The sequence below is a fragment of the Taudactylus pleione genome, unplaced genomic scaffold (genome assembly GCF_031769625.1).
Source record: "Taudactylus pleione unplaced genomic scaffold, aTauple2 ptg000040l, whole genome shotgun sequence".
Classification (NCBI taxonomy): Eukaryota; Metazoa; Chordata; class Amphibia; order Anura; family Myobatrachidae; genus Taudactylus; species Taudactylus pleione.
In genome coordinates, this window is record NW_028284442.1 from 2,959,852 (window position 1) to 2,978,150 (window position 18,299).

Here is an 18,299-nt window from a genome sequence, read left to right on the forward strand (position 1 = left end):
AAGATGTGGCTGTCGATGTTGATTGATCGTTTTGTAGGCGGGGAGGGGGGGTGACTGGACAAACGCAGGCGTCCCATTAGGAACGCCTGGCGTTTGTGGGCGGCCCTACTGACATCACTAGTGATGTCAGTAGTGGACTTCCTGCTCTATTAGAGCAGGGAGTCCACTCGGGCTTGAGAGAGCTGAGACCCTACCACAGGGTCTCCTCGCAAGCCTGATAATCGCGACGGGCTCCAGGCCGCTCGCAAAAGCTGTGGGTGAACACCCACAGCTTAGCGAGCGGCATGAAGAAAAAAAAAACGCCCCTCAGACCTGCGAGCTGCCTCCGGCAGCGAGCGGGTCTGAATCAGACCCAGAGACCCCTACCGGCTGCGACTCAAATTTGTCGCTTTGCGTAATAAGTTCACCATCTGCACCATCAGACCCACATTGTGGTCACACATTAGACATGTCCGTGTCTAGCTAACCACCTCCCCTATTGCCACCTAGGAGCCACCACTGAAATGAAGGCCATTTCATAGCTACAGATTGAAAGTTCTAATACAGTTACACTGAGATTTGCATAAGGTTTAGACTGGAGTTATTCCATCACAGGTATTTTGTTAATGTGGTAAAAAGAAATAGAGAATTTAGAGAACTTTACAAACTGTGGGAAGCCTTGGTCTAAAGAAGCATATTTTATTTTCTGAATTATTGCTTGTGTTGCTGGAGAAACATAAGCAGACTGTTAAATTGAGTTTAATATAGATTAACAAAATGTAATCAGCTTTTATGATTAAAACACAGACCTATTACAGCATTAAATAATAATGCAGGATTAGAGTATCCCAAACTATAGTGCCAGATTGGAGTAGTTAATTCTGTAATATATAGTGCTTTGTGTACCAGGCAAGTCATCCTTTTATGCTTTCATTCAGAAAGTGCAATGGGACAATAACAAACTAAAGCCGGATTTACTTGGGCCATACATTTCAGGAGGGGGAGATATTGTCTAAAATTAATCAGTGATTGACTTGTAATTAACCTTTTCAGCCCTCCTCACTAAACTGCAGTGACAGGAAACTAACTTATTTTCAAACCATAATGAATTACATGGTTAGTATGTGTTCAATTCTGTCCAGGGCCATATCTATATGGAGTTTGCATGAGTATCCAACAGTTGCTTCTAAGATATAGATCGGTAGGTTACTTGGCTTCTTCCACTGGGCCAGGGACTGTTTTGAATGATTACATATTTTCTGTACAGCACTGAGTAATATGATTGGAACTATAAATATGATACTGATGCCTATTGAATCTGTCTCCTATAGTTCCTTTGCAAATAATATAATTGGCATTAGGAAGGATCTATTAACTGAAGTGAATTAGAAGAACCATACAGTATAATTATTGGTAAAACCTCTAAAAGAGTAAACATGTCTAGAACACAATGGTTTTAGCATACAATCTATAATGCATATTCTATTTCTTCTAGATGGATAAAGTGATGCAAAACCAGAGTGAAGTGAAAACAATGAGCCCATCGGAGTTCTACAGACTGCTGGCATGGATTGCCATTAGAGCCGCCACACAGGTTCTTTGACATATTCACACTGTTCACTGTGCTCGTTTGGTGCTTTGGTGTCTAATTATCAAGCAGTGAAAAGTGTGGAGAAGTGAACCAGTGGAGAAGTTGCCCATTGCAACCAATCAGCTTTGAAGTAGCATTTATCAAGTACAGTCTATAAAATAATAGGTAGGAGCTGATTGGTTGCTATGGGCAACTTTTTCACTGGTTCACTACTCCACACTTTTCACTGCTTGATAAATAGACCCCTGAGTGTCTATTGAATAGGTTGATAAAATAACAGTCTGTGATTCTCATCTATCAATGACATTTCTGTACACATTGGGCCCGATTCAGAGGTAGACACAAACTGAATGCAATGTTGGCGGAATTGAACGATTATTTGCAACTGTGTATGCGCAAAATATTTTTAAAACCCCTACGGCACATGCGTTACCCTCAGTATACACACAAATGAGCTGTTGCATACAAGCGCTCTGGCATTAGGAAATGCCATGGGTGTCCCTGTTTGGTGATTGGGAGGTGTCCTGAAATGTGCGCAAAAAAATCCAGAGTTATTGGAATGTCGTTAGCTTGTCTATGTAATAGTCGCAGAGCCGCAGTGACAGAGGCCATGTTAATACGGAGTTGAGAAGGAGACTCTGCACCTGCATGCCATAGGCTGGTACAAGGGTCAATGGTGAATGCAATGGTGAGTGATTGGATTCACCGGATATTGAAAGTGGGCCTCTCAGGGCTTGCACTCTCCGGCGCTCACAAGTTCACTAGGAGAAGGCTGAAACTAGCATTTGCATTTTACCGCTACTGGGCAAAAATCACGATCGCGGCTGCAATACCATCCGTCTCTGAGTCAGGTCCATTCATCTGTATATACGGTACACAAAGTAAGGGTCCATTGCTAATGGAGGAAAACATAGGCACGCCAGGGTTTTACCTCTCTCATGTCTCCTGAGTCCTATAAGCAACCTATACTGTATATCCGATTTTTATGCTGGTGATAGATAACAAATGAATGGGTCTTTCAGGTGTACAGGTTTAACAGGGGTGAAGAGACAAATGCAGGATGTCCATATAAGTATTTTCTAAGAAAAAAATTACATTTAGCATGCATGTACAGTGGGCCTGATTCAGACCCGGTCGCAAGCGCTGAGCGCTCGCAACTGGGTCGATGGTGGCCCACAGTGCATGCGCACGACGGAGCCGGCTCCATCGTGCGCATGCGCGAGACCCAGTTAGCGAAGGGCAATCCGGCGCTCCGGGTCTCGCACCAAAGGGGACGAGCTGTCGATGTTGAGTGACAGCTCGCCCCCTTTGGCGGGCGGGCCGGGGGGGTGGCTGCCCAAACGGAGGCGTTCCCATGTGAACGCCTGCCGTTTGGGGACGGCCCCACTGACATCACGAGTGATGTCAGTGGAGAGTTTCCGGCTCTGTTAGAGCCGAAAGCTCTCTGGGGCTTCCGATGAACAAGGGTCTCGTCGCAAGCCCGATGGTCGCGATGGTCTTGACCATTGCGACCATCAACCTGGCCGCTCGCTATAGCTGTGGGTGGTCACCCACAGCTATGTGAGCGGCCAGGAGGCCTCACAAACAAAAAAAAAAACCGCCCTGATTCAGAGCGAGCGCTCTTTCAGAGCGTCCGGCTCTGAATCAGGGCCAGTGTACACACATATACATTTTTCATTTCTATCATAGTACTCTTCATTGCCCCCCACATATTATTGTTACCTTTATTGCCCCCTCTCATATTGCACATTGCCACTCTCATTGCATTCTCTTCAGAATATATATAATAGCTATCAATCTTTGCCCCTCTCATGTATCTCATTGCCATACTTATTGCCCCTTGCTATGTCTCATTACCATCCTCAATGCCCCCTTTTATCTATTATTGCCATTCTTATTGCCACGTTATGTATTACTGACATCCCTATTGCCACATCTCATGTCTCATTGCCATTCCATTCGCTGCTTCTGTGTCATCATCATACAGTGTTCCCTCTAATGCTCCCCCCTACTCTTCCTAGGCCAGTCTTCAATCTGCTGCTGCTTGTTTTTATGATATAACGATCAAATTTGATTTACTTGCTAGAATTCCATCTCGTGAGTAAGGCTTTCCCTGCTGCTAATCCAATTTTAGCAGCATAATCCAATTTTAGCAGCATGGCAGTCATTTAGCAATTAAGATATGTTAGATTCAAGTTACGAATGTAGGCTGCAATGCATGCACAATATACTAAAATAACTAGATCTATCCACCTTCATAACTGCGTGCAACTCTAAATCAGGCCTTCATTTGAGTAACTTACACCCATTTTGCTACCAATTCTGCTTTAGCACCATTTTAGCACTACATGGTATAAATTCATGTAAACATAGGCAAAATAGGACAAATTACTTGAAAGGTGCAAACATGTAAGACCTTTTGATTTTTGAGTTGCCTAATCAATGTGTTTTACAATGATGTTGCTGACTTCATGGTTCAGTCATTTGCTGCACGCAACTCAATAATGCACCCACTGTTGGGCTGATGGGTAAAGTAAACACTGCACTAAACTAAGCAAGAGTACTTTCCTTTTCCAACAAGCAATAATAGTACTTATTCTTCATTTAAAAATCCAAAACAATTTTACATACCATAACTAGTCAATAAGTCCACGGAGGTGTTACAAAGTGTGCAAAAGAAAAAAAGGAAAATTAGACACCAATGCTGAAAACAGTAATTACAGTGTAGCGGTACTGCCAATGGATAGAGCTGTAGTGAGAACTGGGAACTACTGTACAATGTCATTTGTACATGTTATAAAAGTCCTGACGCTCATCCTTCGGCCAAAACCATGGGATGGTCACCAATAAGAGCATGCGTCTCATACCAATGAGTCAAACATACACTATAAAGTAGTGAGATTGCATTAAAGTCGGAAGAGTGCCAACAAGCATTAATAATAGATTAATATATAAATATTTCTGACAATATTTTCAGGCAACATAAGTTTATTGCATCCAGGTATATCCAGGTAGATGTCGCTAGTTTTCATTGATTAGTAAGTAAGATAAAGAAGGACAATCCAATAAATGTGAAGAGACAGTCAAGCTTGCTGCAGAACTGAGCAAGACCAGACACTCTCTGGGGAGTCAGCAAAAAAGATTGTCTGTTGTGAAGACATCTGCACATTTTGTACTCATGGTACGACACGATTTTATATGCCTACATGTTATAAAAAGTACTCATGTGCGGTGATGTAGCTTATTTTTTGGTGCACAGATTGAGTATGATCTATTTTCAAGTTCCCCAAATAAAGTAATTAAGTATTGCTGTACAGCTTGTAAAAGATTATCGCCTTCTTCTTCTTTTTTAAATTGAATAGAAACTAGTCAGCATCTGTTCCTGTTCATAGTCTCCAGGAAATGTTATGATCACACAAATGCTATGGGCTGGCTTAATATTCTATAATCAGATTTATGAACATCACAGGGGGAGACCTGCTTTTCACTAGTGTATAACTAAATGCAGTGCTGTGACATGCTGTATCATGCTAGAAATGGGAGCGTTTGTCACCAGAAGGATTTCCTTCTGTAGTGTATTCTGCCCGAACTAACGGATAGAGGAATAATATGGCTATTTTTCTCCTACAACCCTGCATAGACACTAATTGCAGTCCTTGCCTCACCTTCAGTTCAAATAACTATGAACACATAATAGAGATGCTTATTAAACCAAATTCTGCTTTAACGGTTCTGTACCTTATTTTAAAATGTACAAATAAAGGTTTAGTACGTGTATTTACTGCAAATATTTATGATTTTTTTTTTTCTTAATCGATTAGTTATCTAAGTTACTTAACGATTACTAATCTAAAGAAAAAATATCCATTCTCCACTTTCTGCACTAATAGACATACTGTACCCCATACTTTTGTATGGCATAGTGTAGATATAGAGTATTAAACACTAATTTAGCTTTTATGTTTTTGATGGTATGGAAACTCAGGGCTCATTAAACTGGACACAGCGCAGAGTCATAACACTCACCCACACTCCTTTCTCCTGGGTTACTCTAAACTTGCTCCAATTCAATTCATGTAAGGTTTTTTATGTATAGTACCTTGCATATATCTGTAATTTATACTTTAATAAATATCCTTTGTCACTGTATAAATGAACAGCTATATTTTGTACTTTTAGTATGTTACATTTGAGTACACATTAGTTGTTTAGTTTTGAATTATTTCTTTCGGTTGCTGATATTCGCTTTTAAGTTGGCCATTAGATATAATAAGCATTTACATAATGTTACAGTTTTATGTGCACATCATTTATTCATGCATTTCAAAGCCCTATGCAGTATACCTCAAAGAAAAGAAAACATGATAAAGCAATTTAATGCTTTTGTCTATTTTTAATCTGTGCAAGGTACAGTATACACAATCAAAGCAATAATCATTAAAAAGTTTGATCTAGTAGATACTAATATACAGATTACTTATAGCCAGTGAAGTCAATAACTCAGAATGTTCTACAAAATAATCCACATTCACCACCCATTTATAATGACAGTAAAATATCAATAAACAATGTGATTATTATTAGTCTTATGTTTTTTATTCTCTTATTTCTGTAAGAGATGTTTTACTTTCTAAGCATATTGCTGTAGTGGATCATACAACATGTACATTTTACTATATTTCCCCTACAAATACTATTTACAGAAATAATCAAAAAGAGATTTGTGCACAACTACATTTTTGTATTGATGGAGCCAGTATCATTTATATTCTATTGTTTTCTTTTTTTATTTGTTCATTTATAATTTTGCTCTTGCTAGGTATGTATTATGCATGGGTGCTTTTGATGTCCCTTTGTTAATGTGTATTTCATTGAGTTGTGGAATAAAAGATAGACAGTTGAAAGGTCGACAATGTCTAGATAGACACCAGATGTTAGACAGGCAATAGGTCGACAGGGACAAAAGGTTGTCAGGGATTAAAGGTCGACATGGAAGAAGGAAAACAGGTACAAATGGTCAACAGGGTCAAAAAGTTGACACAAAAATGGACGACACATTTTTTTCCTAACCCTAATCTTCACCCTAACCCTCCCTCCTGGTGCCTAGCCCTAACCATCTGGTTAGGTGCCTGACCCTAACCGTCCCTTCTAGTGCCTAAACCTAACCCTCCGGTAAGTTCCTAACCCTTACCCTCCATCTTGGGGCCTAACCGTCAGGGTAAGGGCCTGAACCCTAACCATTGGGGTAAGTGCCTAACACTAAACATCCGGTAAGTGCCTTACCATAAACCTAACCCTAAAAAAAATTGAAAACAATGTCAACCATTTGTGTATCATTTTCATTTGACCTTTTGACCCTGTGGACCATTTGTATCTGTCGACCTTTAGTGTGTCCACAAAGAACAAATACAGGTGCACAACTCCAAATTAACTGATTATATATAAATAAATACATTTTGCAGTAAATACAATAGAGGTTTTTGGCATAATCTTGGCACCGCTCAAATAAGAAAAGTGAAGTGTTGGCTGCTCTTTACATTTCATTTTTCTTATTTGAGCGGTGCCTTGGGGTGGTTTAGCTGGGCTAGTTTGGGGGTGTCCTGCGCTCTGGATTTGAGCCTTAGTATGTTAGGGACCTGCCCGACAAGAGGTTACCCGGATATGGTGGGCAGGCCCATAACCTTGGCCAAGATTATGCCAAAAACCTCTACTGTATTTACTGCAAAATGTATTTATTTATATATAATCAGTTAATTTGGAGTTGTGCACCTGTATTTCTTCTTTGTGTATATATCAATGGTCTCCACAGGTAGCACCTCCAATTATATATCTATATATGTCCAGAGTGTGCAGTCTGAGATCCATTTTCTTTGTAGACCTTTAGTGTGTCGATAGTTTTGTCACTGTTGACCTTTCGCCCCTGTTGACCTATTGCCCGTCGAACATCTGGTGTCTATCTAGACAATGTGGACCTTTTTAGCTGTCTATCTATAGTCCGGATACCATTTAATTGATTTATACCATTTGGGTATGTGCTTTTCAATTGCAAAGCGGGATGCTGTTTCTTATTTTACTCTTTCTTTGTTCTTTGATGGTCTGAGTATTATATACAGCTTTTCCCATCCTTTCTAGTTTTACATATACACTATTAATTCTAGTTCATATTTTCACTTTTTTATTAAGATATTTTTTTCCGTGAATAAAAATATATTTTTTAGGTTTTGTTCTAGAGAGCAGCATCTACATTACACATGGCAGTTAATTATAGGGTTCAATGATCTTCATGATTAAGCAAAGGAAAAATGATGGTATTGTGCACAGCGTGTATACTATTAAAAAGACAGTGGAGGTATCATCACAAATACGGCATTGATGAAAAGTAATGTTGAATTATAAAAACAATTGCTAACTAGAGACAGGAGTTACAGTCCCTGTCAGGAGAAAGATATTACCTTTCCTGTACACTGCCAGTAAATTGCTCTGGGCAGGAAAGTTCAGAAGCGTTCTCAAATCTCAGCCTCTCCAGAAAGAACATTAACAAACAGAAAATTACCTGTCTATCGAGATGTCTTGCCGTGAACGTCGTTCGTAAATTCATTACTTTTTTAAGTTTATGTTGTAAAGTAAGTTTGCATTTAGTTTTACTAACTATTACTTGTTACATTTGGAATGATGTCTTATTTATGTGTTGTATATTGTGCAGGTTGGTGAAGCCATGTTAGCATACAAGCAGTTATTAGGAGAAAGCAGTGTCACTGTGCAGAGTGTAAGGCCCACACTTCAAGAGCACATTCCATCATTTGCTTTTGAGGACCTTTTAGCGACTTACAAGAAGTATATGCCAGGTAAGTACAATTATTGGCATAGAAATTAATACTAACATTTTATCCAAATATCTCTGAAAATAACTGAAAAAATAAGGTCACCCAGTAAAGCTCCTTTACAAATCTTCAAAATGTAGCCTAAATTACGTTTTACCCATTTTGGCTTACATTTTATAGGATTAGTGTATAATGGTGGCAGGTGTTGCATACATTTGATAACAGGTGGCCGCAGAGCAGTGAAAGGCAACCTGAAACACTCCTTAGGTGGCCCATTTACCTTCTAAAGGGCCGCACCAGGGCCGTAACTAGGGTAGTGCGACCTGTGCCATGGCACAGGGCACCGCAGGGCAGGGGGCGTTGTTCATGACTGTCAATTTTCCTGTTTATTACCATTCTCACTTGTAGCTTCCTCCTCTTTTATCCCCAGCATCTCCTGGTTGCCCCAGGAGTACCCATATCTCTTCCTTGGCCCTTCCCCATGAGACCATGGCCCTTTTTCAGGGGCACTATCTTATGTCCCTAGTTAAAAAAAAGAGGGGGGGGCGCCAATTCTCTCTCTGGCACAGGGCACCAAAAAGCCTAGTTATGGCTCTGGGCCGCACATTACTCTTAATTTCAGTAGCAAGTTACATTTAATTTTTTACATACGCATTACAAGCTACAACAAAGCAGGAAAGAAATAGGGGCTGCAAGTGATGGCTTGGAGGGTCATCTGTTGACCATTACTGCCTGAGGGGCTCTACTGTCTCTGGGTGTGTTGGAGATCAGTCCTTATACTAAATGTGCGATGGGATGAAGTTTGTACTTCCTAGGAGCACTTTTTTGTGAAAGTACGTCTGCACTCATAGATATACTATATAATAGTGACACATATAATAAAGTATATTTCGATTTGTTGGGTCGTTAGCATCTTTGTCCCCATTGTTAGCATGTTGTGAGGTATATCTCATGCAATGTTGCTCTGCAGGATGGAACAGGTGGCAAACAGCTGCCACTGTGTGCAAGCGGCAATGAATGGTAGTTTTTAGGTAGGGTTTAAGACATGAGTTAGTGTTTCATAAGCACTAGGCACAACCTCATGTTGGAGGAGGACAATAATTTTTCCAATGATGTAGGATGACCTGCGAACCACCAGCCACATGAGTAATAGAGCGAGATAGAACAAAACAGCACAAGACAACCGCTGTGGCTGCGGACCAGCAGCGGGAGGTGGAACATCACCTACATCACCAAGGTGCTGTTGCGGCTGTAACGCTGACTTCCTGTGGTTCAGCAGCAGCAGGGGTGTCCCAAACAGTGAGGTAGTGACCATAATAAGGGAGGATAGTCCCAAAGTTTATGTACATAGAATGGATGTGTGGAAAGCAACTGGTGAAGGCAATACTGTATCGGTGCTAAAGGATAGGGATTTGCCCTTGAAGTATGAGCATTCCCAGCACACCTCTAACTAGGGCCGGTTCTATAATTACGCATGGTACGCAGCCGCGTACGGCGCCACATAGTGGAGGGCGCCGTGGCTGCGACCATGCTACTTTATTATTAAACACAAGGCAGCCAGCAGCTGATCTCTGGGCGGGCCGCGGGTGCCGGGCAGACTGTGTCACTCACTGACAAAACGGTTGCTGCTATTTCCAAGTTGGAGAAAGGACCTTTGTGACGTAGACACCACGTGACCGCTGCAGGAGGCTGGACCGCTCCTGCGTTACCATCCACTAGGGCATAGAGGGGGAATATATATTTGTGGCGAGCGCAGCGAGTCACCGTGCCCGAAGCGCGGCGAGCATAGCGAGCCCGCGAGGGGACACTTTTGGTCCCCTGTTACCATCCCCGCCCCTCCCCCTTTCAGGCCGAGTCACGTGGGTGTGACGTCACAGGGCCATCAGCCCTGTATAGTCTAGACCTAACCCTGACAAAACTGCCTGCACATCAGCGGCTGTTCCGCTGCTCGGCAGACACGCCCCCTTTGCATGGAAGGGGCACTAGCGACACTACAAGTCCCAATGCAGAGAGGCCGTTCAGTGCTGCCTCCCCCTTTGCACGTGTAGTAGGCAGCGCGCTAGTGTGATGTCATAGGGTCACACTGCAGCACTCACAGATTGGTTGCCAGTGACAGTGTAAAGAAGAGCTGGCTCTGGCTGAGCAGCAGCAGCCAGCAACAGACACTTCACCAGTCAGACAGCGGCAGTCAGATCATGTGACACTACCTGACAGGAAACCCGGAGATGAGGCAAGTGAGCTGCACATGGATGGACCAGGCAGGAAGGTATGTGAGGAATTTAAGTCACTCACAAATGATCCCAGAGGCTCTCATGCAGAACCCGGATAGTGTCTGTCGGACTGACAGCTGCAGCTCGTTAAAATGGGCTACTGTACTGGTACTGCTCCACGGCTCACTTCACAGAGAGCGTGGTGCCTGATACTCTTCCCACTCTGGTGGCTGTAAGGTCAGACAGAGTGGCGAGCAGCTTATTTATAAAGACCCTGGGTCTCAGGAGGAGAGCAGCCTATGAGAGCTCTGCTTCCTGCACTCCACGTAATATCTTCCCTTCTCTCTATCTGAATATAGTGTGTGTATATATATATATATGTATATATATATATCTGTATGTATGTATATAAATATTTGTATGAATCCCCAGTCTCTGACCCCCCTAAATATTTGCTGACTCTAGTACATATCTTCCTTTGATCCTCAATGATCCTTCCTTTCTCTGTGTGCCCCCAGATTCCTATGTGTCCTTTGCTTAGCAATTTCAATTACACACAATGCAGGAAGCATGGTTGAAGTGGATATGGTGTAAGGCAGTGGTTCCCAAACTCTAGGGGTCATTCAGACCTGGTCGCAAGCACCGATGTGCTCGCAACCGGGTCGATGGGTAGCTTTGCGCACGCCCTCTCGCTCCGGAGCTCGCTACAAAAGGGGCGGATGTCGATGTTGATCGACAGCTCGCCCCTTTTTGTAGGCGGGCCGGGGGGGTGGTTTCCAAAACGGAGGCGTTCCTTAAGGAACGCCTACCGTTTTGTGGGCGGCCGCACTGACATCATCAGTGATGTCAGTGGGGAGCTTCCTGCTCCATCAGAGCAGAAAGCTCCCTGGGGCTTGCGAGTGCCCAGACCCAACCTTAGGGTCTGGTCGCAAGCCCCGATGGTCGCGATGGTGATCACCATCGTGACCATCACCCTGGTCGCTAGCTAAGCTGTGGGTGGTAACCCACAGCTTAGCTTGCGACCAGGATGCCGCACCAAAAAAAAAGAAGCGCCTGCCTTCATTCAGAGAGAGTGATCGCTTCTTGCGACCGCTTCTGAATGAGGTCCTCTGTCCTCGTCACCCTAATGGTGCAGGATTTAAGGATATCCATGCTTGACCACAGGTGACTTAATTAGTACCTCAGACAATTTAATTTAACCACCTGTACTCAACTTTGGACATCTCTAAAATCTGAACTGTTGGGGTACCTTGAGGAGCAAATAGGGGACCTTTGGTGTAAAGGTGCATATCCACTACACGAGAGTGGAACGACTGTACGATTACAACATTGTAATCGTACAATCGTTCATCACCCTGTGCAGTGGATAATGTGACCACACTGAATATATCTTTCAGTGCAGGCACCCTCCCTCATCCCTGAACATGCACAACCTGTCGGTTGGCCTGCATGTTCAGGCGATGACAGATGCCAGCAACGACCAGCGATAAGCGCGCATCGCTGGCCGTTTCCAACATTTTACTGTAGATTAATGAACGATTGAATGATAACGATGTCGTAATCGTTTAATCGCTAATTTTTCTCCTGTAGTGGATACGCGCCTTAAGGATATGCACGCGCACTTTGATCCCTTAACTAAACCAAATACCTAAACCACATAGGACAGTCCCACTTAAATGCACAGGCGACTGCATACTGTCTTTAAAGCTCAACTGAGTAAAGAGGTCAGAGGAATGTGCGCCCCCCCTTACTTTGGCTGTCCTAGTGCTGATGATCTGTTTCTACAGTGCCATTGCTGCTGCCTACATCATCCCCAGCACAAGGACATAATCAGGTGATCTGCAGTGTTTTTTCTTAAAAGCGGGTAGCACTTTAGCAAATTGAGAATATGGCTTCCCCCAGTGTGAGCCACGAGCTCTTTGTTTCAGTCTGTATACACTGAGTGTAGCCGTGAACATGCAAGTGGTGTGGGTGGGTATGGTGGTCAATATGGTGCAGTCTGTATTGTGTTTTTTTTTTTGATGGTCATAAGAATGTTCACAGTATTGTAAGTAAGTCACTTGGATGCTCTGTTCTCTATTTTATTCCCTGGTATGCTTCCTGTATTGTATATAGGTCCCTTAAAATGCCTCTTGTTGTTGTCACTCTGAACACAATAATGGTCTACTAATCCTTTTGGTCCGGCCTGCATGACACTACTTTCTGACCTTTCTCCAGGTCCACTTTAAAGGTGGGTACACACAGAGCCGTAACTAGACTTTTTGGTGCCCTGTGCCAGAAAGAGAATTGGCGCCCCCACATTCCTCTAATGGGGGCATAATGCACCCAATAAAGGAGACTGGTCTCATGGGGAAGAGATAGGAGAGGCCAGGAGATGCTGGGGATGAAAGAAGAGGAAGCTACAAGTGAGAATGATAATAAACAGAAAAGTGACAGGTCCAAACAGCGCCCCCTGCCCTGGCACTGGTCGCACTACCCTAGTTACGGCCCGGGGTACACACTGGAAAGATATATCTGCAGATCGAGTGATCTTCAGATATATCTGCAGATGATGGTCGTTCATATACACTGAGCGACCATCACCGCAGCTGCCATTGCCTGTTTACAGGTGATCTGCTGATCGCCCGTACACACTTGCCGATAGACAGATATGTCTGCAGAAATATCTGTCCATCGGCTGTGCAGCACAGCCAATGCGACATGTCTGTGAATGCCGAGGTCGTTCATAGACATATCGCTGGTACACACTGGCCGACGGGCAGCAGATATATTGGCCGATCAGTTGATCGGCCAATATAACTGTCAGTGTGCACCCATCATGGTTCAAAGTCTACAAGGGACTTGCTATCGGCAGTCAATGATTAATATGGTGTACATGGGTTATTTTTTGGTTGTTATTTGATAATGAATGTACAGTATAGTGTTGTCATTGTCATCTGGTAGTGCACGGCTTTAACATGATGCATGAAGGGGTGTAAGGAATTATTATGGGAAAAAAATTTACCAGATTTTTCTGGTAAATTAATTAGAAAGTGTAAGGATTCCAGGTGCTAGTATGGAATTATAAATTGTTATGCATTAGTATGGAGGTGAAAGCAGTGTGGGTTGGGACAACTAGTAAACATATATTCTGAAAGTGAAAGGTACATTTTTATAAAAATACTTTTTTTTATATACATTAGTAAAATGGTTTAAACAATCCTTCATTTAATAAAAATATTCCACAAATAAAGCATTTCTAAAAAAATATTTTTCTTCTGGATACTGTTAATAAAACAGGCAGAACTGGCACGCTCTTCATAAATACTTATTGCAGATGGTAATCCCCTCAATATATAGGGAAAAATCAAATCTCGCCCTTTACCCAGCAAAAATTCCCATTCAGTTCCATAAAAAGGGCTCATCTCCCTTTGATAAAATTTCCCCACAGTGTGTTTTATACTTAAAACCACTATTTGAGGATGGTTCACTGTTCAAGGGCCAGTGTTATGGTCTGTTCTTGGTCTGTTCTTGCCCCTAGGCTGAAATTTGCCAGCTAGCTTCTGTTGCTACAGAAAGTAAAGAGGGGATCTGCAGGTAGTCTACAATGATGATACTATTTGTTAGTGCTGCTTAAAGCAAGCAGTGAATAAATGCCAAGCGCTTGCGCGCTGCATCTACTCAATGGAGAGAGGTACTAGGGGCATGACCAGCAGCTCCCAGAGTGTGATGGGGACGCTATTTAACACATTATCTTGTATAATACTTGATATGTAAACAACTAGTTTAATTTACTAAAGCTGACCAATATAATACTTTTATAAATTATTAGTAGTATTTGCCTGGCTATACTTTTATATTTACTTTTTTTCCTGTAGCAGCTACATTTCAGTCAAATGTGTTTTTGCGCCCAGGCATTTTTTTTTTTCAATTAATAAATGAGGCTTGACTGAGTAGCATTTTCAAAGAAAAATGTAATATTAAATATTAAAGTAAAGAAGGTTGTGGTTATAAAGTGCTAGTAAGCAGGTTTTCAAGTGAGACCAACTTTCACCTACACATTTATCAGTTAGACCTGACAGCATATACATATGTTAATGTATGTTACAAAGCTGTATCCTTGCTTCTATAATTACGTATTGATATAGCAATGTTGTGTGGCACAACCCATTATTTGACAGGTATTAGGTAAGCATAATCGTCTGCCCCTTCTGTTTATTAGTATTCTGGACACATATACACAAATTATGGCTCACTTTAGCTTTGCATAGTAAAATAACTTTTACAATTTTAGAAATTTTCTTTCCAGTATTTTGATTTCCATCCTAGACTCCATGGCAGCCATAGTGAATGTGTTAACTCCTTAGTCAGCTGAGTAGCAACAGGAAAATGAAACACATGCGGACTCTTCCCCTGGTGTTTTTCCTGTCTCTCAGGTGAGTAAGGCAGCTGTAGTGTATGTGAGTGTGTAGGTAGTAGTTTTGTGTCAGCAGCTTACCCAGAGGGTCCTTGTGGCATTCAACTCTGCGAGTGCAAGCAGGGACTTGGCTGGTTCCTTTCCATAGCAAGCACAGTTTGATGCCACTTCCGAGTCACACACTGTAGCGACTGATGACGAATCTGCTTTCATCTTGGGAAAATGTGAAGTTGGAAAGGCCCCTCAAATTTCAGCAGCTAGCATACCAGCTCCAGTCTATGCAACTGATTTCAATATGGAACTATCTCTGTCTCATGTATATGGTCTCATCTACTATTGGCATTCTCTCATGATGGCTTTTGCAGGAGCTTCAACTTGATCTACTTACAGTTGTATCACATTTATTTTCTTTATCACGTCCTCAGACTTATAAAGCTTACAATAGAGTATGGGAATCCCTCAGCTGGTGGCAGGATCCAAGGTTGAAGGATTGTGTAGTGCCCCTCTCAGAACCACACTGCATAGTGCTCTCCACTAATTCCAGCTCCATAGATTGTGGTTCTCATCTGCTTGCAGAAGTGGTGGAGGGCTGTTGAATGAAAGGCTGCTGCATGCAAACACTCTGGAGATTAGGGCAGTATGATATGCGACTCAGCATTTTCAATCTTTTCTAAATCACAAACATCTCACTAATATTTTGGACAACTGGAATGGAGTTGCCTTCATAAATAGCAAATTCCTGTCACAGGTACACCAGGGCAGAAGGAATAGATGCTGTGCAAATGTCATGGAATTTTCAGCTGGGGTATGTGTTCCCTACTTTTCCTATCATTTGTCGCACCTTACAGAAGATTGTGGAGGTCATAGTGATCCTTCTGTTTTTAGTCACATCACCTGTGGTTTGCAGTGGCCTGGGAATTCTACTGGTACAGCCTTGGCCTCTACCACCTCAGTCAGATATTCTGCACCAGAGTTTTCATCCAAATCCGGATGTCCTCACTTTGAGGCTGTGGATATTGAAAAAGGGAGTCTCTGACAAAGTGTCACGCCTGAGGGTTGGTTTGGGTAGGAACAGGCGTGGGAGACTGAAGGGGAGATTAGAGATGCGTGAAGGAACTTGGCTGGCTTGAGCCAGCACTTCCTTATGTATTGATGTGAGGAGATAGAGATATGGCAGTGGATGATGGGCCCGAATGCAAGGACAGAAATAGAAATGTCTTTATTGAACAGCAGGTTGGGATGGGACTGGTTATATAATACTGAAGGAATTGGCAGAATCGGATTGGGACCAATGATGCTGGTTTGAGAGCTGGGTCGGTTTGAAACCGATGTTAATGAATTAAAGAACTTGATGTATTTAATCCAATGTTGATGATTTGATGAACTTAGGGCCTTAATCACTACCATACGCAACTGCGAATACGCACACAATTGGCCGATTGTTCCGCACTACGCATGCCTATGCATCGCAGTGTGCGTGCGCGAACTAGCTATTGCGATCGGGACTGCAATCGCAGAGGCTACGCAGACCCCTCAGATTGATTGACAGGAAGCACCATTTGTGGGTGGTGACAGGGGGGGTGATCGGAGAAAAGCAGGTGCGCCAATGTGTTTGCATGCCATTTCAGGGGCGTGCATAAATTATTCACTACGTAGTCTGAAGTCTCATAGCGTGCGTGGTTGTTAGCAATTTCTGAGTAAGGTCAGAGCTTGTGCAAGTGTGCATGAGGCTGCAGTGGTACTCGATTGTACCGATGGTTTCGCTATTCTGCTAAGTATTCCGGAAGTATGCAATGTAAAGTGGGCATCCTTATCTAGTGCTGAGTTTGCATTGTGATCGCAATGGATTAGCATACTAGATGAACTGCGTGCATAATGAATCAGGCCCTTAATCGGTTGGGACCGATGTTGATGGATTGAATAACTTAAATCATAAGAGTTCGATTTTGGAAGCATCGGATGAGGCCGATGTTTGGAAGTACTGACTGGAACCGACGGTGGGTGTAAGAACAAGTCTCAGTAGTAACACTAGACTGGTGTGCAAGATGGTATAGGATACTTGTTTACCAGATACAGGATATGAATATAACGGACTGGGGGGGGGGGTGATTTAGCAAAGATCGTAACTGCAAAGCTGCAGGCATCTTGCTATTATGCAAATGCAGCAGGAGGTGTATGACACCCCCTGCTGCATTTGCGATCCCAGCACTGCGACGGAGCCTCGGCTTTCGCAGGCAGGCCGCCTTTCGAGGCCAGGCCACTGCGTCCCTGGCTTTGTCACTCCCGGAAAACTGGGCACACACCCCCCATTTCCGGGAACGCCGGCCGACCCTGCACCGCCTCCTAAATGCCTCTGCCTGTCAATCAAGCAGAGGCACAGAAGGGGCTGCGTGCGTCTACACAGGACCCATTCTGCACACTTGCAGAATGTGTCTTGCGTGATAATCGGGAATCTGCGATCAGCAGTGCACGAATGAACTGCTGAATCAGCCCCTGGGACCATTCAGATTCAGAGTACCTGAGAGCTCAGCACTGAGCTGTAAATTCAGCAAGTAGTGACATCGTACTGGCAACAGAGGCCAGTGTGGAAATGGAATTTATAGGGGGGGATCCCCAGGGATTGGATGCTGCGATCAGCTGGTCTGGGAGCAACGCTCTGAGTGGAGGAAGAGCATCAGGTGACAGAGTCCAACATAGCTGCACCCATACTGTTGTTTAGGAGGGAACTCTGGAGAACTCTGGAGCCTGTGTGTCATCATGCTGGGAAGACACACTGTGAGCAAGAGGCTGCGGAGAGCCATCTCCATGCTCAGTAACAAGACACTGAGAGGAAAAGGCAGGAGCAGTACAGACAGACCTCAGCACCAGCCTGGAGCGATGTGCAGCGTGAACGGACTTCTGTGCTATTCTGGAGTGATGCACAGCGCGAGTGGACCTCAGTGCTAGCCTGGACAGGCACTGGAGCTGTAAGAAAGTGGTTTTAATAGTCCGAAGTATGACACAAAGAGATTAATGTGATTTTTCAAGCATTCTTCCTCTGTTTAATATAGGATTTCATACCTTCCAATATTTATACCTTCCAATATTTGGTTGTCTTCGATTGGGACCAGTCTACATGCTGTGGGTCATGGCCAGCACATATAATGCATTCGACTGTAATTAGGTTCATTCTCTGATATTTGTATCCTGCAGACACCATTGTATTTGTATGTGGCAGCCATTTACTGTTGCTCTGCATAGCTGTGGTGATTGGGACTTACCTTGCTTACTTCCTGGCTGATCATGATAGTACAATCCTGATT

General features: G+C 43.2%; 1 protein-coding gene across 1 annotated transcript in view; it reads left to right on the forward strand.

Moving 5' to 3' along the window:
- Window positions 1–18,299, forward strand: part of CFAP54 (cilia and flagella associated protein 54) — a 399,494-nt gene that overhangs the window by 325,890 nt on the left and 55,305 nt on the right. The window contains exons 61-62 of the mRNA XM_088453676.1: window positions 1,475–1,573; window positions 8,274–8,415. Coding sequence (XP_088309802.1) covers window positions 1,475–1,573; window positions 8,274–8,415 — 241 coding nt within the window. The remainder of the gene's footprint in view (window positions 1–1,474; window positions 1,574–8,273; window positions 8,416–18,299) is intronic.